The sequence below is a fragment of the Aythya marila genome (genome assembly GCF_965140915.1).
Source record: "Aythya marila genome assembly, chromosome: 5".
NCBI lineage: Eukaryota > Metazoa > Chordata > Aves > Anseriformes > Anatidae > Aythya > Aythya marila.
Window position 1 is genome coordinate 31,727,049 of NC_139046.1, and position 16,623 is coordinate 31,743,671.

General features: G+C 45.5%; 1 protein-coding gene across 1 annotated transcript; it reads right to left on the reverse strand.

Moving 5' to 3' along the window:
• Positions 1 to 988: 988 nt before the first annotated feature.
• On the reverse strand, positions 989 to 11,130 carry F2 (coagulation factor II, thrombin). Its single transcript, XM_082762228.1, has 14 exons — positions 10,994 to 11,130; positions 9,915 to 10,078; positions 8,256 to 8,280; positions 7,994 to 8,044; positions 7,373 to 7,478; positions 7,163 to 7,293; positions 5,794 to 6,090; positions 5,258 to 5,371; positions 4,820 to 4,946; positions 4,229 to 4,396; positions 3,733 to 3,906; positions 3,317 to 3,495; positions 1,699 to 1,769; positions 989 to 1,284 (listed from the first exon to the last, which is right to left on the reverse strand). Exons 1-14 carry the CDS (start codon positions 11,070 to 11,072, stop codon positions 1,141 to 1,143), a joined length of 1,830 nt encoding a protein of 609 aa, XP_082618354.1. The 5' UTR covers positions 11,073 to 11,130; the 3' UTR covers positions 989 to 1,140.
• Between the last annotated feature and the right edge of the window lie 5,493 nt (positions 11,131 to 16,623).

The window sequence follows — 16,623 nt, forward strand, 5'->3', positions numbered from 1 at the left end:
TCAGCTAATTTCAGGTAGTTCTGCCATATTTTTTCACGTCTCCTTTCACTCTCCTTAATACTCTCTGAAGCACAATCAACGTTATCTATTGCCTGCTTCTCTAACGTGATGGCACTGTGAAGGAAGAGGAATTGGTAATACGATGTCACAGGCAGCAAGGATAGCTTACAAATCTCATGGTCACTTTAAAAGAAAATTGCACTGAACCGATCGGTTTGTCAAGAATACGTTATTTGCTACTGTACTGCTGGGTCTCTGGTGGTCTGCAAATATTGCTAAAGAGTTCATGAACGAACTGGAGCTTGAGAGTGATTCCTAAATGGGCTTTATAAGAACAAAACTGGTAGAGTGCAGGATGCTTCCTTTGGATGCACCTTTGACCATGCACAAATTGCTTTTCTGAATCTGGCTATGCCAGTGGAAAATACGCTTCCAGGAGCCAGCACCACCTGCCGTGTAAAAAGTTACTGCCATGCAATAAATCCAATGCTACTTCTTCATCTGTTCCAACCCCTATTCCTGTGTAGGATGAGTTGCATGTAGCTGGCATCTATAACATCTTTAGACGCTAATTTTGCAAATAATGGTGCTGGTACTTTGTTGACTGCTATCACAGCCAAGAACAATGCCTTTCTTATTTAAAAAAAAAAAAAAAAAAAGTTGATTTATTTCTGACATCAGTATTGTCATTTTGATAATTCCACATTTTTTGTAGGGGGCTTATCTCCAGTACATTTTCTGATCAATTTATGGAAGAGAAAATGCGTTGACTTGAAGGGAGGAAATGGTGTATGAGGGAAGTTTTGCTTACTGCATCTGAAGGCCATCGTCTGAGGTCTAAGATCTCTCGATTATTAGAGCCAATAGAAGGGAAGAGAACGTTTGAGGCACAGCAGGTAATTAGCAGTACAACTGGTGGTGTTTGATACTCCCAGCTATTGTGATTGCATGGATTCAAGTGCAATTCAATTCATGAACAAAAGGAAGATGAGTTTGTTGAGAACTTTTATTTTCAAGGAAGAACACCTTCCTTAGTCAAGTTGTAGGCATGTAACTTTCACTTCAAGATCTTCAATGCTTATGTTTTCAAGAACTGGAATACTGTAGCAAAACTGAGAACAAGCAAGGGAAATGCTTCTTCTATCCCCCATGTTTTTCAATGGCTTTTCTCATCCACTTCTTCAGGCGGAATACGTGGGTATAAAATCCGTATTTGCCATCTCGGTCACAGCCTTCTCCCCATGAGACTATCCCCACTTGATACCAGCGGTTGTCATCTGGGTTCTAAATCAAAGCAAAATGGGATCGGCATGAGGAGGGAGAGACTTGGATCTGAGCCTTGTTTGTGCCCCAGCCTGTTTAGTCATGCATGCTGCTTTGGAATTGAGCTTGGCGTATACTAGGTAACAGCTTATTGGCATAACTGTGTCTCCACTCTTAAACCTCTAAGTGGGATTTGGCCATCACTTAAGAAATCCTCAGCTGATCTCTCTATTTGCTGAGAGCTCAGTACAGAAACGGAGCTGAGGTAGATGACTGCAGGATTCATCTCAGTTGCTCAGCTCAGGCTTGAGAGGGGTTTGCTTCAGCCACTCAATAGTTTGTATCTGTGCTGCTGTTTTTTAGACAACTATAAAAGTTCAGTACAACACAACCCCAGTGCCATGCGTTTTATAAGTTTGAGCTTATTGAATGTACCTTCATTACAAAAGGTCCCCCACTGTCCCCTTCACAGGCATCTCCTCTCTTTGAGTCTTCGGGACTGTAACCTACAGGAAAGAAAAGTCAGACATCTGGCTGTAGGGGAAGTGACTGGTGTTGGCCATCTTTTCCTTGAATTATCGCTGCATAACATGTCAGAGCCATGAGATTGCTTGCTGCTTCTACCAGTGTTGGACTTAAAGGGGTTTAAATTTGATATTTATAAAACAGCCAACTGCTTCTGTCTTTGCAGAGTTACTGATTGTATTATACTGTGCCACCCTCTGTGCTCTCATTCCTATTTTTCATCGGAATAGCTGTTAGTCAGCTGCCACCTTATTTTCAGCTGTAGCTTAGGCTACTCTGCCTTTGTTTCTACAAACTTGTGTGCTCAAGTTCTGTGTACCTTGGTCTTTCATTGTATTGACTAGAGACATGGCCTTCATCACTTTTATTTTCCTGTCATTCTGCAGGTTCTGTTCTTTGTCTCGTCCAACTGATTGTGTTTATTTTCCTACAGACATGTCACAAAGAAAATAGGGGTTTTACTTGGATACTGCCTAGTTCATCAGGAATTCTTGCATTTTCCATCACTCAAGTCTCCCTTTTGAAGTCTCCCTTTTGCTGCCCTATGTCTGAATCTCACCTATTTTACAAGTGTTTTCTAGAAAAAGGAACTATGAATACTATATTGTTGGTGTACTCTACTATGAAATTGGCTTCTATACTAACTTTCAAGCATTTATGTTATTAGATGGAAAGAGGACAAACTCTGCCAAAACTTTTTGGAGATTTGCTTGCAGAAACTTATGAAGACTGCAGGAATGAAGAATATAGTAGAAAGTATTAAACCAGTACATAAATCCATAGCGTGTTTATATCTTCAATGCTATGTTTATGCCTCTTCCCTCTCCAAAAGGGTATGGTGCTAGAAGAGATTTAAGAAGGTGCAACAAGGATTATCAGAAGTACAGAATGCCTTCTATATTAGGAAAAATGAAGTCCTACTCAGCTTGGGAGAAAGATGACAGAGCTGTGAGAGGTCTGTAAAATATCATATTACATCAAGAAAAGTGTTTTTAAAGCTATGATTATAGATGTGCACCTCTTCAAATTTGTTAGACAGGAAATTTAACAGAACGTGAGGAATGCCTCTCTTCTCACATGCTGTAACTAATCTGTGAAGGAGCCTGCCACAGAAATTGTGGGCATAAGAGTAAACAGGTGCTCAAAAGGTTGAGATAAGTACAGAATGAGTCACTTAGCCTAGTGAGTACTATAGCTGGTTTGCAGCCTTTAATGACGGAAGTTGCTGAACTGTTCCTTGTGCTGGTGAAAAGATTGTTCTCAGAGCTCTTGCACAGCTGTTGCTGATACATAGCGGTGCCATTGTGCTAGTTGGTCTGACAGCGTGGTGGCACAAACCTTATTCATAGCTTTAACTTCTCCTGCCTTCAAGTCTGAGAGTTGAAAAAAAATATCATGGGAAAGTTACTCTTTAGGAGGGCACTTAAAAATTTATCAGAAAGTAACCTTGTGGTATGTGTCCCAGCAGGAGCTCAGCCCGCTTGTCTTCAGTGGCAGGTGTTTGCCTTATGTCTCTGGGTCTACTTACCTGCACAGAACATGTTGTCAGTGACTTTAACTCTGGTGGACGCCTTGCAGGTATCTTGGTCTACAATGGGTATGTTGAGCTGTTGCAGGACTGTGGGGAGGTTGCTTGGGCTAGTGGCCCATGTTTCTTTCAGATTCCCCCAGCCAGTTACCCGCCCTTTATAACCTGCCAGCATCAGCCTGTGGAAGCAATCACAGAATGGAAGGAAGCGTAATTTATAATCAAATTATAATCCTTCTGTGGAAATCCTTCCACAGAATGGAAAGAAGCAGAATTATAAAATCAAATATGTTGTAACAGCTTTCTCCTGTCTGGCTCCTTTGCTGTGAATCGCCTATACAGGCATTTTTATTTTGTCTTCTCTGAAGGCCCAAAGGGCGCTGTTGCAGCCTGTATTTCTAGGTTTGCTGCCTCACCTTTGCACAACCTCTTTGGTAGGCAGGCAGACAGGATGGATGTAGTCACTGAAGGCGATGGGTCTCTTCAGGTGCAGGAGGGCAATGTCTCGGTCCATGTTCTCTTTCCAGTTGTACTTGGGATGGAGGATGATCTTATCCAACAGAGCAATTTTCTCTTTGTTCTTTTCATATCTGAAATAGTTGTGAAGGAAAGAACGCGTTGTACAATAGGAAATGAGCAGCTCTGAGGCTGATGCTTCTCTCAGATCTGTTGTGCCCTCTGAGACGTTGTCCCCCTCCTGACAGGGGAGTGCCCCTTTAGACCTTCCAGGGTTCTGCTCGCCCTTTCAATATCAGCAACTGCTGTCTCCATTAAATCTCATTCTTCAGATTAATAGCATTGACTCTATATGTTTCCTTGGGTACTGAATGATATTCTAACCTCACTGCATCTCACTACCTCAAGAGAAAAGCTAGTGTACTCTCACTTAGTTTAGGCTGTTCAGGCTCTTACTTTGCCCTGAAATGTTTGCCAATCCGCACCAAGATGTCATTTGTAGTTAAGTTCTTGTCCCAGGGTGGATAAAAAAGACAATGAGCAGCAGTCAAGACCCAGTTACTACTGATGAGGCTGGCACCACACAGGAGCTCTTGAGGGCTCTTTTTGTAGAGCATCACCTGCCTGAAACAAAAAGAAAGAGGAAGACTTAAGACTAATGTCTTGGCTTGCAGTGTGTGTCTTGGGGCAATTCAAGGAGAGCAGAGTTTGGATCGAGCAGGGAAGGGCTTTGTGCTGTACTGGTAAAGACTGCAGAGGTCTATTTCTATGTAATAGGCAATTTACCTTATCTCCTTTACATACCTCTCTGCTCCAGCAAAGCTGGAAAGAGGAGCGATGAACCCCACCACCACTAGCATTCCCTGGCAAGCATGCATTTAGCTGAAGCACAGAGAAGCTTCTTTCCTACTGTTTTTCTACCCCTCTGTCACATGCTTGGAGAATCTGTGCTTAGAAACGATACTAACTGCATGATTCCTGCCATGAGAGATCCCTTTTATTTTCCCCTGTGGTGGAAATGAAGGACTATGATGAGATAATGCTTACCAGGGGGAACTTCCCAGTTCTGCATCATCCCCATGCACAACTCTGCCTCCTATATAGGACTCCAGCAGCTCCTTCTCACTTTTGTCTGTTAACTTTTTCTTCTCAAATAAAGGACGAGTGCCACAATCTGGGGGGGAAAAAAAAAAAAAAAAAAAAAAAAACAGACAATCTGGTTTTGATACTCTGCCTCATTCACAGTAGCAAAATTGTCTGCAGTCACCATGCTCAGCTTGAAAAGCTTAGGACAGGCATGCTAATTAGCTCCATGATTTTAACTAGAGCTTAACTTTTGATGAACCTTTACACAAATTAAATATCTCCTACCCTTGCTTTTGACAGCATTTGGTAAGCTGACATTTCTGAGATACAGTGAGTGCTCTGTGGGAAGAAGCTGCAACTTTTCTACCAACTGATGCTGTATCTAGAGTTTTTGCTCACCTGCTTCGCCTGTACCAAAAGTTGCATCATCAAAGAAGGTTTGGAACTCTTGAGGAAGGAGGGTACGTCCTCCTCTTTCCTCCAGCTGTTCATACTCATCCTCTAGCAAGCTGTCTGAGAGAGACAGAAAGATAACATTGTAAAAGGCTTAGCTGCTGTGGTCTCCATCTTCAGAGCAGCGTCGATGTCCATTTCCCAACACAGTGAGAATGACAGAGGAATGATGGTTGAGAGCCCTTGCTACTTTTAATGCTCATTGTCTACCAGCGAGAGACACCCAAGAGAGTTCAGTTACATGCATGTATGGCAGGTTAGTACATGAAGGCTTCCACATGTGTGGCATTGTGTTAGTGGTAGACATGTCAGTACTAGGTTAAAGGTTGGACTAGATGATCTTAGAGGCCTTTTCCATCCTGACTGATTCTATAATGATTCTATGATTATAATTCCTCCTCCCCCTCCCCTGTCAGGTCCTTCATTCTACTTGCACGTACTACCTTTTTTGCCCCTGCCTCAAACCAATACAGGATTCTCACCGCAGTAGTTCAGGTCACAATATTCGAAGTAGGGTGGTTCATCTGTTACACACCAGACACCCTCTTCATCTGCATCAGGGTTCCGACAGTAATTCTCCAGCAGCTTCACCTCTGGGGTGATGTCTTTATTTTGGAGCAATGCCTTGGCCTTCTCTGAGTTCCACGGCAGGCATTTTGCCCCAGACACAGTGACTGAGAGGGTCCCGGTATAAAGCATGCCTCTCTCCGGTTCACAGGCCTGCACTGGAGCTGTTGTTGTGACCCGTGGAGTAAATTCAACTGTTGTCCTGTCTTGACCTGGAAGGACAGAAAGCTGTGATTTAAGTCATAGCTTTGCATTAGAAAATACTGAGCAGCCATTGAGGAAGCAGTAGTAAGCACTTTAACGGGGGAGACTGCATCTCTGTGAGACTGATTCATGGCAACTTGATCACAAAGGAACTGTACAAGAAAGCTAAGGATTTTCTAGTCCAGTTATATCCATGCACGTGTAAGTGTAACAGTTGGTTACTTTGCCATAGGGCAGAAACTAACTCATGAGCAGAGACGGTGCCAATGTGTGGTCATCCCAAAAGCCGAGCATTATTTTTCTCCAGTTTGCCACATGTCAGATTGGAGCAATGTTAATGATTTTAATGCTTCAGAACAATTATTTGTCAAATTTGTTATGACCTCTATGACTTTCATGAGTCATTGCCTCTAGTCTCTGCTTTTGCAAGAGAAGCTTCTGCTGTGACAAGGTTCTCCACTTTCAACCATTTCTTCTGAGATGAAGGCCAAGCCCCAGAGGAGACAGCTCTGTGTTGTAGAGAAGAAATGGGAAGGTACAAGTGGAGGGGGATAGTTCTCCATCCTGTCAAAGGGGATAATGAGACAAGGGCATCTTCTGTCTTCTTGAGAGGAGACAGAATGTCACATGCTGCACGCTTCTGTATGAGCGAACATTAAGGCGAGCAGTCAAGCGTAAGTTGTGGTGGTTTTATCCTAAAGGAATTTTGACCCAAAAAAAGGCAATATGACTCATTGCTGTCACAAGTTAGAGGCAGCTGAGTCAGGATCTGGGGGTGCTCCTGGCTGGCAAAATTGCAGTAGACTGCTGGAAACTGTTGACAGCAGGTTTAATCTCGTTTTGTATTAGTCTAGAGAAAACACGGCGTTAGAGGGTCTTACCCAAGGTAGATGGATGGGCACCTCCTTGCCACTTTCTCCCCAGCCACTTTTAACCTTTAAGGCACAGCTTCCCTACTCTGAATGACCTCTGTTTGTATAAGATCCCTTCCTGCTAATTCTCACCCCTTCCTTAGCATCAGTGTTAGTGCAAAGTTCCTTGCTAGTGGAGAGCTTGCAGGGGCGCAGTGGTGAGGCGTACCGCACACTGGAATGGGACATTCCTCCCGTTCCACTGTTGGGTCTCGGGTGTAGCACCACGGGCCTTCAGAGTTGTTGTCTGGGTTCCTGCAGTAGTTCTCGATGAGGTTGGGATAGATGGTGGCATTAAACCTGGGGGAAAAGGCTGGTTAAGCTAGGAAGGAAGGACACCAGGGAAAACTCTCCAGGGGAAAGGGGGAGATGCACTTACTTAGGGATATGTGGGTATTTGCTTGTCCACACTTGACATTCAATCCCGGATTTGGTGTAACTAATTGTCCCCTGATAGTTCTGGCCAAGACCAGCAGAGCAGTTACCTGTCAAAAGCCCAATACAGGGTAAGCCTGGGCCAGTGGACATGGATGTTACACTTCTCAAGGTCAGAGGTACCCTCCCACAAAGCCCTTTATCTTTTACTGCATACACAAGCCTGCACAGGCGTTCTCTTTAGGGGGTGGGAAGAGCACATGGCTTAAACTCTCTCTGCTTCATCAGAGGGAGCTCATCCTGAGGCTTTGTTCTTTGCTTTGGCTGTAGGCACAGGTCAGAGTATTTCTGAGAGGCCAGTCTAGCCTAGAGCTGGTCAGGGACACACTACTGTGTCACTGGGAAAATGAATGCTACCCTGTATCGTTTTAATTGGAAAGTTAGGCAGTTTGTGAAATGGTTACTGGGGAAATAAAGAGGATGAAAGGAATTTCAAGATCCCCTCATGCTATTTTTTCCTTCTAATCAGATGACCTCACCACCTTCAGATTGTTTTTTTCCATCCAGACTGTATGAAGCAGGTTTCTGGCACTCAGGGAACTTGAGGTCCCCATGAATTTCTTACCTTCTAAACAAGCATCCAAAGCCGTCCTGGTCTTTCTCATGCCCTGACATGCTAACAAAATAAGAAAAATAAAAAACATTACAAGAAAGGAATCTAAGCAAGCATCATGGTTTGAACCATTTTATCATCTAGGGCTTATTTTAACATAATGGCTTTGTCCTGGAGAGTGAGCTCTCCTGAGGGGGAAGGGAGCCATTCCTCCAGGATGGGTCAGTACAGCCTGAGGGAGAGCAGAGCGCCTGCAGGACTTGGAGCAACTTACCTTGGTATTTTGGCCAAAATACATTCTGTAAAAACAAACAAACAAAAATATTGAAGAGCAGAGTGCAGACATCAGACCTTGCTTAGCTGCTGCAATTCAACCAGTAGAATGCCTTATCACAGCAAGTGGCACAAACTAACCTAGCTCTTTTGATAGCAAATACGGTGAAGTCCAACAAAGCAAAAAATCTAATATAAAACTCCATTCCCACCCACCAGACTCAGGGATCAGGTCTTTTTCAGCTTTGCCCAAGCTAGGCAAGCATTTTGGAGGCAAAACACTGAACTTCATGCATGCGTGTTTCTGCATCTTTGCAATACCCAGACGTAAGATCTCCACCATCTCCAACAGTCTGAAGCTTGGAACGACCTCATCTGTAAGCCCCTGTCCCTAGCTAAGTGGAGGTGGGACAACTGTTGAGGAATATTACAACAGCTTCTGGTTATCTACCTTCCTTTCGCAACCATGGAGCTCCAAAATTACGTTTTTATCCTGTTACTATACAATGTGCTTTGCTTTATGCCCCATGCTGGCAAAAACCAGTACCATAATATAGCCGTGTCCCTGTGACAAACTAGCCTGATGTGTGCAGGTGTCTGTACCATCCCGTGAAAGGTCATTTTGACCGTTCTGTCTGTCCTGAGCCTCCACCTTGTGTTTGTCTTCTCTGGATTGACCTAGAACAGGATGTGCCAAAGGGAACTTTTATCCCTAACAAAAGCGGAGATGCAAACCCTGAAGATCAGTTACTGTGCAGGAACATTTGTTGTCTCTTTTAGACTCTTGATCATGCAACGGATCATCTCCAGGAGAGACTCTGGTTGTTTGCTATGGACTTGCAACTAATCAGAGTAACAGAGAGAACGGTCACTTTTAAAAAAGACCAGAGATGCTTACAGCAATTCTCCCTCATCAATGTGCAGAGGAAGCAGAGCTTGTGCTGCAGTATGGAAGTCCAAAGAATTGAACCCAGAACTTCTAAAGATCATATGCAGGTCCTGCTCCATTCTTCAGATCTGCACCTCTCCTACGCAGCCTGAGAGTTTGTGCTGCCCTAGGAATACTCTGCAGAGCTTCTTTCCTGCTGGCTTAAACTCCTAGCTGGTCATCTGGTTTGTGTTTTATTCTCAGGTGTGGAATTCAGCACTGATACTGGCCTTGGGGCTAGGAGCATTTCACAAAATGACAATGAAAAAAATGTAGCAGAGTGAGAGTGTGTCTGAAAACCAGAAGAAGGGACAAACTATGCCAGAGTTTCAGCTCAGAGGGGCTTGAGGCACCTGCACTCCGGGTTTGATTGCGAAGGCATCTGTTCTGTGACTGTCTGGGGCTGTGGCAGTTCAAATGTGTGTGGCAGCATGCTGGACTAGTGCAAGATGAAATTCTTGGCTAGTAGTTGAGGAAATACTCACTTTTTTTCACTTCATGTTTACAATAGAGAAGGAAGGAAAAGAATCTGAGCTTTGAGGTGCGTTTCCTGGTGTGGCTCTAGGAGGGAGTCTCCCTGAGGGTGTCTAAGCTCCCTGTGTGTCGCACACACACCAACCTTATCTTTCTATCACAAAATTCAGCCTTAAAACCCCAGTGCCTAGCTTTGTGTGACCCACTGCTCTCACTGCAGGAGTCAGCCGCGGGACACCCCCGTGCCCTGTGACGTACCGTGTCAACGGTGGATTCGAGGGCTTCGAAGGCCTCCTCGTAACTGCATATCTCCTCCAGGCACTCTCGCTCCAGGTTTCCTTTAAGCATCTCTTCGAGAAATCCCTTGTTGGCACGTCGCGGGCGCTTGAGCAATGACAGTGCCTGCCCCTTTTCCAGGAAAACTACCGAGTCAGAACACTGCCAGTCAAAGGGATGCTCACAGTGGGAGGGTCCCCGCATCTTCCCTCGCAGTTTCCAAAAGTCACGCTCAGCTGATGTGCTGATCCCATAGCCCAACCTCCCCCAGCTCACCACAGAGAGAGGAGAAGCCCTGCCCAAGACCTGTCAAGTCCACACCTGACGATCAGCGCAGTCTTGCTATAATTCATCTTTTGGGGTTGGCAGCGCTGAGGCAGCAGAAGCGATAGGAGTCCTCAGCAAAGCTGCTCTGCCGATTTGCAGTTAGATAGAGGCTTGTTTGCCCAGAGCCCGCCTAGAGCTCTCTGCCAACCAGTGTATTTCTGTCTCGCCAGCCTCATGCTACTGTGGCAGGCATAGCTTGATTCCATCTTTGTGTTCAGAGACTCTGAACTGAGACCTGTGGACAGGTCTTCCCTCACAAAGCAATGTGTCAGAGAGGACCTAAGCTCATATTAAGAACAGATGGATGAAGTAAAGGCTCTGGGAGAAGAAACGGAGCAATGAGCAGGAAGGCTGCATACTGCATCTGACCTAAACTGTAGATAAGGGCAGCTGAAGAGGCAACAGAGAATTGTAGCAACACAGGCGAGCTGAGGAACTAACCCAAAAAGTGGCTGTGCTACACAAGGTCCTGAACTGAGCCCCGTTCCCCTTCCCCACCATCTCCCAGGTGACCCACAAAATCTACTGAGCTGTTGGCTTTCCCTGCCAGCTGCTGGATGCTGCTGCATCCTCCTGTGCAGGAAAGCCCTCTGCTCAGTCCACTCTCTGCACCCTTTTGCTCCTAGCTACAAGGTTTAGAAGCTCCACAAGCTTCATCCCTGGAAAGAAGTAAGTCCATCTTCCTTCCTTCATCACCCACTGGTCCAGCCCTTCTCCCTGTGCCAGAGACTTACCTCCATCGTGGCTCAAGGTGAGGTGCAGGAGGCTGGAAAGGAGCAGGCCCTGCAGTATGCTGGTTTTGCTGTGCGCCATGCTGTACAGCCCTGGCTGTGGAGGAAATGCAACGGGAGCAGAATAAGCGGAGTCACAGCCCGGCCGGGTTAATATTAAACCAGAATGAAGAAACAGGACTCCAGAGGTCATGGTGTGTCAGGGACAGCGGGACTGAGGCTTCTCTTATCCATCCTCTTTTGGCATCTCTCCCTCCCTTTTCATTTTCATACTTAATTGGTGGAAGCCAAACAAAATACCTCTAAATGCACACACCCCAGGAGAAAAATTAGCATCTCATTTCATAACAGGGAAGATGCGAGAGGACAAGCTTGTCCCAGGGCACAGGGAGAACTTGGGCCGGCCGAGAGAGGTCTCTGCCAGGGGACAGCCACCCCAGCCCAAGCAGCTCACTACTTTTCCTGCGGTGCCACCCGGCTCCCCCCACAGCTCTTGGCATGACTGCTGCCTCCCCACCGTGCTGGTTCCAAATCCTTCTGCTTTTAGGAGCAAGCTGCCCCTTTTTCCCCTGGTGTCCAGTTGTCTTTTCTCCCTGCAGTTATCACCAAGCTTAGCCCCAGCTATTTTGGCACCCAAACCCACAGTTTAAGTCTCCTCCATCTCCCTCATCCATGCCATGTATCAGAAGGGGTGCCTGCTGCAGCCCATGTGGAATTTAATTTCCCCCCCCAGTGAGGTCAGCAATGCCATTCTCAGTGTGTGTGACTTCCCACTGTATATTAAAATACATCCAAAAGGAAGCAGAGGCTCTGCCAAGCAAGGAGCTAGCACACCTGAAACAGGCAGAAAAACAAGGGCTTGCAGGAACAGGGAGGCAGGAGTAATTCAGGTGCCACAACATCAGCTAATAAATAAGTAAAGAACTGGACTTCCAGAGCTGGGAACACCGTCATGATCCCTACAACAATCAGAAAATCGGCATGGTGAGAACACAGCAGAAAGCAGGGCAGGGTCAGGACGGTCTCTAGAGCTGCCACATGGCACAAAAGTGTTTTCTGCCAGCAGGGAGCATGTTTTGTGCTGTGCCTCCGTGCAGGGGATACAGCTGTAATATTTATCTCCATAGAAGGAGTGCAAATATTAGCATTAGGGTGGCTCAGGAATGACTCTGTGTCCACTGGTACAAAGAGCAGTTGCAGAGGCTCCCGCCCTCACCCAACAGGAGTATCCCCTGTTCTCACCCACCACACCTGGGTTTTGGAGAGGCGCCTTCAGGAACAGCCAAACTGCCCTGGGTGTGTGTATATAGGATTAGGCACAACCCTAGAAACACCCCGCGTTACTTTGCAGGAGGGAACTGGCATTTAGGAGAAATGCACAGGCAGGGACTGCAGTAAGGCGGGGGCAGGAGGGAAGCATCAGTGCACAAACAAAGGTTTGGAAGAACGGGGAAATCAGAGCTGCTGCTGCCCCACTCAGCAGCCACCGCCGCTCCTCACTGTGCAAGGAGGCTCAAACAGCCCCACGTTTCTGTAAGCCTGGCTGGCAACCAGCGGGACTTGCTCAGCTGGTAGAATAGAAGAGGATGGCAGCAGGGACAGTTTCTTTACTCTCTGTATGATAATTTGGTTCTGGTCTCACACTGCAGGTGGGACAAATGACCTCAGGGTTGTTTTCACCAGGGCAGAACTGAGCGATCCCAAGTGGCTGTGCATGCGGAGCAGAAATAGCACTGGTGGAAGACCACCCTGACTTCTTGGCTGTAGTGATGAGTGATGGATATGCCAGTGTTCATTGTGCGAGTGTTCATTGTGGATCCCAGTAAGAAAGGGCACAGAGTGCACAAGGTATTGATTAAAATGGCATTTGTTGGAGATCACATTAGAAGGCAAAGAGGGATAGCATTAGATAATCTTAGGTCCCGTCAGATGCTGGCAACAGCAAGTAGCGGAGCATCAGGCCATCATGGTATGCTGTGCAAATATTGTCTGTGCTGAGGTTCACCAGCTTTGTGGTCTTGTGTTTTTTTTTTTTTTAAGAGGATTTTCTTGGAAGCAAACAACTCTATTTGTCGTTTCCAATGTCAAACGAACGGATGTTCCCATAAGAATATGCTGCCTCACTCTGAGATAAAGACAAGGCTGCTTGGTGGTGGTGGCATCAGCACCAGTGCCAAGTGGAAGCAGCCTGTAGGCTCTCCAGTTAGCATTAGCCATCCTAGCTCACCCTGTGGCCAAGTGATACATGCAGCACAGCACAAGGCTGCTGCTACTCACACCAACTCGCTATGTGGATCCCTGGAGTATTCCCCTTCATAAGAATTTCCAATATACTCATTTTTTTTTTCTTCATTCCTGCACTTCTCTCTGTCTCTTCTTTGTAATAACCACACAACCTTTATACTAGAGCTGAAATCAGCAGCTGTTATGTTTATGCACAGCATTTTACCATCTTGCTTTTCCTTTCAAGGAGAAATGTTAGCACTTTATATGATATCATGCATCGTATAGGGGGAAGTTTAAGCAACACTATAATCTGGCTGTTAAGCTTGGTTATTGGACAGATATCCATATCCTTTGATATTTATCTGTCATCTACCTTTGGTGTCAGAAATCTGTTCTGATGCCTTCATCTGTTTTGTTGCTTAAAAACTTGTTTAAAAAAAAAAAAAAGTTACTGAAACCAACTGTTCTGTCACTGCGTCTGGCTGCTTCTTTTCCAGTTGCTGTTCTTCAGCGGCTTCCCCTGTGAAACAGGACCAAACCCAGTGCTGTAAGGCTGATAACTGTAACTGCTGCAGCCTCTTGTCTCAACTGTCACTTAAGTTTCAGCTATTTCTTTACACTGACATTGCATTATATGTGGAGATTTCTGCTACATCCTGGGGCTTTTTCATCACATCCCCAGGGGTTTTGACTTCCACGCTTTGAACATTTAACTCTTCCATCTCTATTCGTCATTCCTGTAAGCAACTTTTTATCATCTCCTTTTCTTTTTGCCTGTAATGGATGCTATTTTCTTTCCTAGGTGAAGATTTGCACCTTTATGCTCCCACAAGTATGGTTTTCAACACAAATGGGAGTTTTGAGCTCTTTCCCCATATGGGTTAACTCTTTTTTTTAAATGAAGAAAATATTTGTCATTTACCAGTATCCCAAAGCCCTGGTGAAGCCCTTCCAGCAAGGCAGACCGTGACTGGACAGAAGACCTGTGTGCTTGCTGCTGGGAGATGTATGGGTCACAGGCATGCAGGATCTCCAATGAGACCCCAACCAGACAGGTTCTACAATTCTCTTGGTTGTCATCTCACACCAGGATTGTGTGATGAGGTTGCCCAGGAGGTCCCTTCACTTTGGTCATAATTAATGGTCCCATGTTCTGGGATCCCAAACTTTGCCCTGTACTTTCTGCTTACGGATTATACTGCCTACAAACGGCACAGCAGCGAGCAGCCTGCTCCTTCACCTGCATTTCTTGCTGCTGGGATACCCAGACTAGTTCTTTCCTTATCCTCCATATTTCCATATCCACACAAGAGACTCTTTTACCCCTCGCATCAGACCAAAACATTCCCACACTCTTTTCAAGCATGTTAGTAACATGCAAGTACAACACATTCTTGTTGAACTTTTCTCATCCCTTCCTCTTGGAGAAAACTTAATATTTCAGCTGGAGTGGGACTTCCAAATATCTCCTTCTGAATCTCCCAGATCACCAGAAGGTCACCCAGGCCAAACACCACGTGATTATTTCTCATGACTGTCGACAGGACCCGGCAGAAACCCATTCTTTTCCTCACTATCCGTCCAGTAAGGCATTTCTCACCAGGATCCTTCTGACTACACCAAATGTAGTGCAAGTGTTCATTACAGATCCCCATAAGAAAGGCACTCAGACTCCACAATATGTTAATTAAAATACCATTTATTGGAGATAACATTGGAGACAAAGGGGATGGCATTCGAACATCTTACAACTCTACAGATGCTGTGAACCCCGAGTTCCGTGGATCCTATCCTTGCTGAGGTTCACCAGCATCCTCGTCTTTGGAGTTATGATAGGATTTCCTTAGAATTAAATAACTCTATTCATCACTTTTACCATTAAGATGTTCACAGTCACTAACACAACAGTTTTTCTGTTAGGACGACTTAATTGCTCCTGTTTATTCTCCCCTATTCGCTCAGAATGAAGAAGGCAGTTACAGGGCAGCAGATTAAGCAACAGGGGCCTGGATTCTCCCCTTCCCTTTGCCCTGCTGTTCCCCCTTCTCTCCCAGTTGTGCTGTGACAGAGGGCACAGGCTTCAAACACAGCATGAGAGCTCCAGTGAGAACACTTTGCAGCTGTGTCAATATTTGAAAGCTGCAAGAGTTCAGTCAGGCACCACAGGGGGAGCAGTAGAAAGCAGTGCAGCTTCAAATTTAAGCCCTCCCGCATACACCTGTGCTCCCACTGCTCTGTCTCCAAGCTCTCAGGGCAAAGACTGAGCGCATCTGCCCCGACTTCAGAGAAAACAGCTGAAAATGAGGATATCCAGCAGCTCATCAGCTGAATTTTACCTACCTGCCTCACCTCAAATCAAGGTGTTGTGGATCTGACTCTAGTGCCTCATCTACAAACCAGTCATAAAAGTTTATGGAAAAAGTTGAAAGAAAGATGAGTAAAAACCACAATGAACAGTTTCTCAGATGGTCACATTACTGTCTTCATAGCGCCCCAAAAGCAAATTGTGCTACTGATGATTCTCAGGTGACGCTTATCCCCTCCTTTTGCAGTGGGCATAAAAAGCCCAGAGATCTTAGGCCTCTGAACAAAACTTTCTAGGGAAACGTGGATGTTGGAGAGGATCAAGATGGAGACAATGAATGGCTAAAGTTAAGGAGGTGGCAAATGAAAATGGTTTGTGTAAGAAATGCAAGTGTGGGGCAGGCAGGACTGAAAGATCTCTGGTAGGGCTGATACTGTTGATTTCTCCCTATAAGGCCAAACTTGCATGGCCTTTGGAAATGTGCACTTCTTTCCAGGTACCAATTTTATTCAGTGTATCTCAGATGGCAAATGAGCACCAAAGAAGATGAAGCAGTGGGAATATTTGGGGTGTAGTTGCAGTTTTGCTGTCTTTTAGCTTTATGGTGCAGGAACAGGAAAGAACTGGAAGACAGGAAGCAAGAATACAAGAAAAAGAACAAGGAAACAGATTAGTGAACCCCATTTGCATGTGGCGGGGAAAGGGAAAATCTGAGCATACTGAAATGAGCTGTTGAACCCTTACCTGGACAGGTAAGGCGCTTCTTGGCCGGGAACAGTGAAAATTCACTGTACAATGCTCCTAGTACTGTGAGAAAGGAAACAATCCTTTACCATCCCTGGACAGACCAGAGAGCCAGGAAGCCAACAGCAAACAAAACAGGGGAAAACAGAGGAAAAACACTGAGCCCTAGCTCTAAGGCAGGACTTTGCTTCTGCTGATTGTGAAAAATGGTTTTCAAAAAAAAAAAACAACACAACAGGGACACCTTGTAAATGCTTGTAAATGCATCCCAGCAATGTCTGGCATTAGCATCACACTCATGTGGTCAGAAATGCTGTTGGGCTCCAGCATAAAATCCCAGAAAAGTGCTTGAATAGCA

Excerpts from the sequence above, each read along its gene's own strand:
- F2 (XM_082762228.1), bottom strand. The coding sequence starts at position 11,072 with ATGGCGCACAGCAAAACCAGCATACTGCAGGGCCTGCTCCTTTCCAGC. Across the intron at positions 7,479-7,993 it reads TTTGGATGCTTGTTTAGAAG|GTAACTGCTCTGCTGGTCTT; the intron begins GTAAGAAATTCA and ends GGCTTTTGACAG. Across the intron at positions 7,294-7,372 it reads AAATACCCACATATCCCTAA|GTTTAATGCCACCATCTATC; the intron begins GTAAGTGCATCT and ends CTTTTCCCCCAG.